Source organism: Gopherus evgoodei, unplaced genomic scaffold, assembly GCF_007399415.2.
Source record: "Gopherus evgoodei ecotype Sinaloan lineage unplaced genomic scaffold, rGopEvg1_v1.p scaffold_65_arrow_ctg1, whole genome shotgun sequence".
Lineage (NCBI taxonomy): Eukaryota > Metazoa > Chordata > Testudines > Testudinidae > Gopherus > Gopherus evgoodei.
Genome location: NW_022060086.1, coordinates 295,905 through 303,308, shown reverse-complemented (window position 1 = coordinate 303,308; position 7,404 = coordinate 295,905). Strand labels below are relative to the sequence as shown.

The window sequence follows — 7,404 nt, the reverse complement described above, 5'->3', positions numbered from 1 at the left end:
GGTGCGCTGGGGATTTGGCAGAGAGAGAGGACCTCCCCCAATTCTCTCTCCCCACAGCAGCACCTGGGCTGTGGCAGAGGGACGTCTCTTCCCACCACAGTAGCTCAAAAACTGAGGATGCGGGATAGGCACCCCTCCCCCAGCCCCCACAGGGTTCAGGTTGGGTGACCCTGGCAGTCTGGGCCGTGGCTCAGTCTGGGCCACCAGATTTTTCATGGACAGTTCATAGTGCATCTAATGAGAAGAGTGTAGAGAAAAAGAATCACAGCTTTGAACTGCTACAGAGCCCTTAATTACCACTAAAAGCCATGGTAATGAAGGTGGAATGTCTGCAGTGCAGGAACCAAGAAAAAGGTTATTTGCTACTCACTCTTAGTGTGCTATTAGCTCAGGATAGATAAAGAAGTAATGCTGAGAAAATGCCACCTTGTCATGTTAATGATTGTTTTCATGGTTAGTTACAGGGGCAGGAAGCAACCATGCAGTGGAACTGAATGCACCCAACTGGATCCACCATAGCACCTTCAAACTGGACCATGACCCACCCCTTCACCTTCATCCTCCTCGGCATCCCGGGGCTGGAGGCGGCACACGTCTGGATCTCCATCCCCTTCTGCTCCGTCTACATTCTGTCCCTCCTGGGGAACAGCCTCCTCCTGGCTGTTATCAAGACTGAACCAAGCCTCCATGAGCCCATGTACCTTTTCCTTTCCATGCTGGCGCTCGCCAACCTGGTCATATCCACCACCACCCTGCCCAAAACCCTCTGCATTTTCTGGTTCAGGGACCAGGCCATTCACACCAATGCTTGCCTGGCCCAGATTTATTTGATTCATTCAATTAGTACCATGGAGTCTGGGTTCATGCTGGCCATGTCCTTCGATCGCTATGTCTCTATCTGTAACCCGCTGCTACACTCAGCCATTCTGACCAATCAGGTTGTAGCCAAGATAGGGCTGGGTATTGTGATGAGGGGGGCTGTGTTACTGGGCCCACATCTATTCCTGCTGCAGCGGCTCCCATACTGCAGGACCAATGTCATTTCTCAAACCTATTGTGAGTTCATGGCACTGGTGAAACTGGCCTGTGCAGACACAATGGTTATGAGTGCCCATAGCCTGGTCGTGGCATTTCTCACCGCGGGGTTAGGTTTTATCCTCATTGTCCTTTCCTTAATCCTGATTCTTCGGGCTGTTTTCAGATTCCCCTCCAAGGAGGCAGGGCGCAAGTCCCTCAGGACCTGCAGCTCTCAAGTCTGCGTCCTGCTGGTGTTTTACACTCCTGCGTTCTTCTCCTTCCTCTCCCACCTCTTCGGCCACGTGGCTCCCCACGTTCACATCCTCATTGCCAACATGTACCTGCTCTTCCCTCCAATGATGAACCCCATCATCTATGAGGTGAGAACCCCGGGGATCCGGCAAACCAGCCTGAAGCCCATGGGACTGGTCAGCGGCTGGGGAGCAAGGTCCATGTGTAGTACTAGAATTTTTTGTATTATGTATAAGTTAAAATGAACAATATAGAATCATACTGTAGCATGAATTAAGTATATTTATGTGTGATATGATTTGACCATATTCTGCCGGCCACCCTTTCTGAAACCAGAAAGGAATGACCTCGTGTGCCATTGGTAAAGATGCATCAGTCAGAATCTTGTATCTGAAGTTGATTTCAAGGCAGTAATAGACCTTTAGGGTCACTGCTTTGTTGTAGGTTTAAAATTAGCATTTTGTAATAAGTAAAAGAATGCAATGATTGTTTTCTACTGCATTGCAATCCGATGTTCCTGGTCAAATGTTCTGTGTAAATCAATCCTGTTTTATGTGTGAATGAGAAATATGTGTGTTAAAAGATAAGTGTGATGGTCATAACCGGACCAGATGTTCTAGGGAGGAACCAAGGACCAACATAAAGATGCCAGGAGATAGAAACGTGCCCCTATTCAGATGTCAAAGGAGGGCAGATTAACGACTCTAAAGATGAGGCAGGCACCTGTCAATTGGGGCAAGATAGCTTTGATCAAAACCAGCATGGGGTAACTCCTACTTTTACTTTATTTTCAGAAAAAAAGCCTGGGGCCTTGGGTAAGGTGGGGTCGGGGGGGGGGGTTTCCCTATCAGCATTAGCAACAAATTTTGCATCATGAGATTTAACAATAACACACAATCTTTTTAGCACAAGTAGACATTTCCAAGTATTCTTATTATTCCACATTTTCCGTGGACGGTTTCCTTTGTTCAAAACCCTTTGTGTCATTCAATCCTCCCTGAACATTAACATGTTTAATTACTGATTTTCCTTTCCCCTCAGTGTTCCCTTCAGTGGGAATCTCAGTCTAAGGTCATTTTTGGTGTCTCAGTATTCCAGTGTCTGGTGAGTAGGGAGCTGCCCTGGCTCCCCGCCGTGCCTGAGAGGGACGAGCCAGCACAGATGCCTCAATAGGTGGAGCTACCGCCACCTGTCCCCGCCCCACGGAAGTCAAGGGGCAGGACAGGAAGTATAAAAGCCCAGCCTCAGCGTTCAGTTGGGCATCAACTGTCAGAGAGGACAGACGTTGGGGCCCGAGCTCCCGCTGGGCCCAGCCTGCCCCGTGTACACTACCCAGAGGAACGCTGGCCTGAGCTTCCCTCCGCCCGGTATCCAGAGGAGCGGCCTGAGCTTCCCTACACCCGGTATCCTGAGGAGCGGCCTGAGCTTCCCTCCGCTCGGTATCCTGAGGAGCGGCCTGAGCTTCCCTCAGCTCGGTATCCTGAGGAGCGGCCTGAGCTTCCCTCCGCTCGGTATCCGGAGGAGCGGCCTGAGCTTCCCTCCGCTCGGTATCCTGAGGAGCGGCCTGAGCTTCCCTCCGCTCGGTATCCTGAGGAGCGGCCTGAGCTTCCCTCCGCCCGGTATCCTGAGGAGCGGCCTGAGCTTCCCTCCGCCCGGTATCCGGAGGAGCCGCTTGAGCTTCCCTCCGCCCGGTATCCTGAGGAGCGGCCTGAGCTTCCCTACGCCTGGTAACCGGAGGAGCCGCTTGAGCTTCCCTCCGCTCGGTATCCTGAGGAACCCGTGGTCTGGGACCTGCTGGACGATGCCGGTGAAGGACAGGTACCTAGAGAGGGGGAGGTCGGAAGTGGCCCGGGAGTAGCCGACCCCGGTCTGGCTGTAGGGGACCCTGAACCCATGTCAGTGTGTGGCTGCCAGGATCCCCACTGACAGCAGCACGTCTTGGCCGCTGCCAGGGCCCCGGGCTGGGTCGCAGTGGAGTGGGGGGGCCTGTGTTCCCCCTGGCACCCCCCCAAGGGTGGCAGACTCCCCCTCTCCCTGGCCTGAGGAGGCCTGCTGTATAGACCTACGGCTTAAACCGCTGCGCAGCCTCTGCCTGAGAGTCTGAGCTCTGTACCTGTTGGCTGCCCACCCTGAGCCAGGGCTTGGGCCTTACAGACTCACTGCTTGAACTGCTATTGCCCTGCCCTGCCCAAGGGCCTGGGCCTAGAGACTGTGTGTGCTCAGCCCCTTGCTGAAGGAGCTGAGCGTGAACTGCTACTGCCCCGCCCTGCTCCAGGGCCGGGCCTAGAGACTCCATGCTTTCCCGGCTCCTGCTGACGGGCCGGGACTCGGCCTTGTTCAAAGACCATTTGTTTCTTCAGCTCCCGCTGAGGGGTCTAGGCCCTGGACGGATTGCTGCCTGTAGGGAGGCACCCTGGCTCCTCGCCGCGCCTGAGAGGGACAAACCGCAGCCCTGGACTCTTACACGAGGTAAGGTTGTAAGTGGACTTTGTGTGTTGGCTAGCTCCCTGTGGAGCAGCTTCCCAGCCCCAGGGTTATGCCCATGCAAAAATTAAACCCGTCCCCATCTCATGTTTTCCTTGTGATCCCCACTCCCTGCACTGCAACCTAGAGAGTTGTGATCTGTGCCATTTGGGCTGAGAAATGTGTTTTCTCCCAGTAGCTCTTTCATAGCTGCTTTCTATGCCTTCCAAATCCAGGGAATTTTCTCCTCTCCTCTGTCAGATGGATCACTAACATTTTAACAGACAACCATTTATTCCTTAGGATTCACATCCTGCCTTAAAGACACAGAGTTAGTTTTCACAAGCACATGATGGACAAAGTCCTAAAAAATCGGGAATTGGATGGGGTTACACTCTGTCACCCTCTGTCTATCACCAGGAGGTCAGCTGCGTGACTGCTTCCCTCCAAGAGGTCAGTTACACAGTTCTGTCTCACAGCCTGAACCACAGGAAGGGTGCCTTGGTGCATAGATGCTTAATCAGCCATTCTTCCCTGGGCATCCTCCCACCATGTGCCAATGAAGGGACATTCCTGTACTCTGACTATCACATTTCCATCTTGCACAGGCCCACTCCTCCAGCATTCATAGAATCAATCACAGAATCATAGAAGATTGGCAGGGATGGTGTCCCTAGCTTCTGTTTGCCACAAGCTGGGGATGAGCCACAGGGGATGGATCACTTGATAATTACCTGTTCTGTTCATTTTCTCTGGAGCACCTGGCACTAGCCACTGTCAGCAGACAGGATACTGGGCTAGATGAACCTTTGATCTGACCCAGTATGGCCCTTCTTATATTCTTAAGCGGAGGGTTGGAAGAGACCTCAGAAAGTCATCTACTACTCCAGCCCCCTGATCAAAGCAGGACCAACCTGAACTAAATCATCCCAGCCAGGGCTTTGACAAGCTGGGCCTTAAAAAAGACTCTAAGGATGAAGATTCCACTACCTCCCTAGGTAACCCGTTCCAGTGCTTCACCACCCTCCTAGTGAAATAGTGTTTCCTAATATGCAACCTAAACCTTCCCAACTGCAACTTGAGACTTGTGCTCCTTGTTCTGTCATCTGCCACCATTGAGAACAGTCAAGCTCCATCCTCTTTGGAACCCACCTTCAGGTAGTTGAAGGCTGCTATCAAATCCCCCGATTTGGCTGGCCCTGTTCTCGGACCACCATCTGGTGGCTGTGACGGTTTCTCTCTTTTCAGAGAACCAAACTGGGCTACTCAAATTTCGAGAATAGGCTGCTGGAGAATGTGGGCTTCGTGACATCCTTGCAGGGGTCCTGGAAGGCCTGGCAGAGGAAGCAGCATGCCTTTCTCATGGCATGGCATTGGTAGGTTGTGGGGAAGCTGCACATGACTACATCCATGGCAGCAGCCAGCAGAGGGATGTGATGACAGGGTTTTTGGAGCTGGTGTTTTTGGAAATGGAGAGGCATCTGGCCTCTAGTCCTGGGGATCCATCCCTCTGCAGAGCATGCCAGGAGAAGAGGGAGGAGTTCCAGGCCCTGGAGGACTATTGGTCCTGGGTGTAGCCCAGTGGGCCAGCTTACCTGAATTATATTCATTGCTTTGTTATTTTGCTTTATTATATGTAGTAGTAATGCAAGAATCCTACAGGCTTTTATCCTGTAAGATTTGGCTTAGGGACCAAAGCCTCTTTAAGACAACTCCTCTGTTAGCTGCTCCTGTTCACCAGCAGATAAAAGTCAGGTAACAGACCCCCCCCATTAACAGCCAAAACCCAAGAGATATAAGAGGAGGAGGTGACAATTTCTGTGCAGTAACACACATCTGGCCCCTGAGGTCTTCACTCAGTTCTTATTCCAAGGAGAATTTTGTCTCAGTGGGACTTCATTTTACCTGAATTAATAACCAGATTAATGCGCACTGCTTCTTACCCAGCCAGATCAGCTCTCAGTTGCAGTGAATCATGGTGCTACCCCTGCGATTGCCACTGAAGTCAATAAAATAACAGCCTATAACTAGGGGTGCTCTTGGAGGACATTACTGAGAGTATCAATTCAGGACAAATTGCTTTGAGTAGGACAGTCACTGCCCAAGGCTGGGGTGTCCTTCACTACTAAGACACATCAAACCAGCCAAACAGAGAGGTCTTCAGTTTCACCCCACTGGGTAACCAGAAGTCACACAAGCAATTCCCTTAGATGCCCTAGTTCCCTTGTATCACCAACAGTAGCACTTCTTATAGAAACGAATGCTTATGAAAACCAGTGTCCCCAATTAAAAGTTCTCCTGATCCCAAAGGATCAAGCCCCAGACCCAAGTCAATATAAAAATCAGCTCTTACCCCAAAATCATGCTGTTGCCAGTCTTTAGAATCTAAAATCTAAAGGTTTATTCATAAAAAGAAAGAAATATAGATGAGAGTTAAAATTGGTTGATTGAAATCAAATACATACAACACTTTCAAAGTTCTTTGTTCAGGCTTACAGCAATGGCGGAATAAACTGTTGGCTCAAGACAAGTCTCTGGAGAACATCAACAGATTTGGATGGATTGTTCAGTCCTTTGTTCAGAGCTTCCGTTTCTAGCAAAGTTTCTCCAGAGGTCAGAAGCAGGATTAAAGACAAAATTGTGGGGTTTCCAGGGCCTTTTATATCCTCTGCCATGTGGAAGGATCCCTTTATTATAACTTCAGATATAAAAATGATACATGCATACAAACAACATAACTATAACCAGTGAATCATAAGCTTTTCATAGACACCTTACTTGATCATCTTTCTACAAGATTTGTTGCAACTATAGGACCTCGGTTGCAACAATGATCTATACAGTCACCGTTCATTTAGATCATGTCACACAGCCGCCTCAGCATTTGTAACTGGCACCTAGGGTGTAATCCAACTTAGAAGTGGCAGAGAGAGGGAGGTGTGTGTGTTGGTGTGTTACAGATGAAACAGAGTGATGGACCTTGTTGTGGGTCATGCACACCCTGTACCCTTTTCAAATGCTGTACAGGTAATTATAGGCCCATGGGCAAGTCTGCGCAACCCCTCTGGGTCTCAGAGTAATGTGTTCTAACAGCCAAAGTCAATCCACTTGCCCTCTTTATCAGGGCTGTGTGGCCCAGCAGCCCTAATCAGTACAGCAACCTTCAGGGCTATGTGGCCTAGTGGCCAGAGACAGCAGGACTGGTGAGGTGGGACGTCATCCCAGGGGGAGCAGCAACAAAGATAGGGGGACCCGGGCCCTCCCTCTCCACTAGGTCCCAACCCAAGGCCCTGTCAGTAGCAGAGTTGCCAGCCACTAGCTCAGTGGGGATCCAGCCAAAACATGCTGAGCTAGTCTCCAGGTCTCCAACCACCTCCCCGCAAAGGTTCCCTGTGTAACTTCCTACCTACTTCTCTATAGCTTGTTGTCTCTGGGTCTCCCCAGTCTCTCCTCACTCTGTGGCATCTGGAGCCTGAGGGCTGCGGATTGCTGCTGGCTGGCTGGTCTCTGCATCATGAAGTGTTGGTAGTCCTTCAGTAGGAGCATGCAGCACCTCTTCATTCTCTCCGGGGATCATTCCCAAATGAACTGGGCTGGTAATGTATATACCCGGCCTCCAGATCTAGCCTTCAGCCAGACCATGCCCAGCAGCATTCAGAGGACTTGGCCTCC

General features: G+C 50.8%; 1 protein-coding gene across 1 annotated transcript; it reads left to right on the top strand.

The window, feature by feature from the left end:
• Positions 1-494: 494 nt before the first annotated feature.
• LOC115643624 (olfactory receptor 52K2-like) lies at positions 495-6,914 on the top strand. The gene is made up of 3 exons (XM_030547626.1): positions 495-1,445; positions 4,981-5,108; positions 6,857-6,914. Exons 1-3 carry the CDS (start codon positions 495-497, stop codon positions 6,912-6,914), a joined length of 1,137 nt encoding a protein of 378 aa, XP_030403486.1.
• The last annotated feature ends 490 nt before the right edge of the window (positions 6,915-7,404 follow it).

Excerpts from the sequence above, each read along its gene's own strand:
- LOC115643624 (XM_030547626.1), top strand. The coding sequence starts at position 495 with ATGCACCCAACTGGATCCACCATAGCACCTTCAAACTGGACCATGACC. Across the intron at positions 1,446-4,980 it reads GCCTGAAGCCCATGGGACTG|AGAACCAAACTGGGCTACTC; the intron begins GTCAGCGGCTGG and ends CTCTCTTTTCAG. Across the intron at positions 5,109-6,856 it reads TTTCTCATGGCATGGCATTG|GGCTGTGTGGCCCAGCAGCC; the intron begins GTAGGTTGTGGG and ends CCTCTTTATCAG.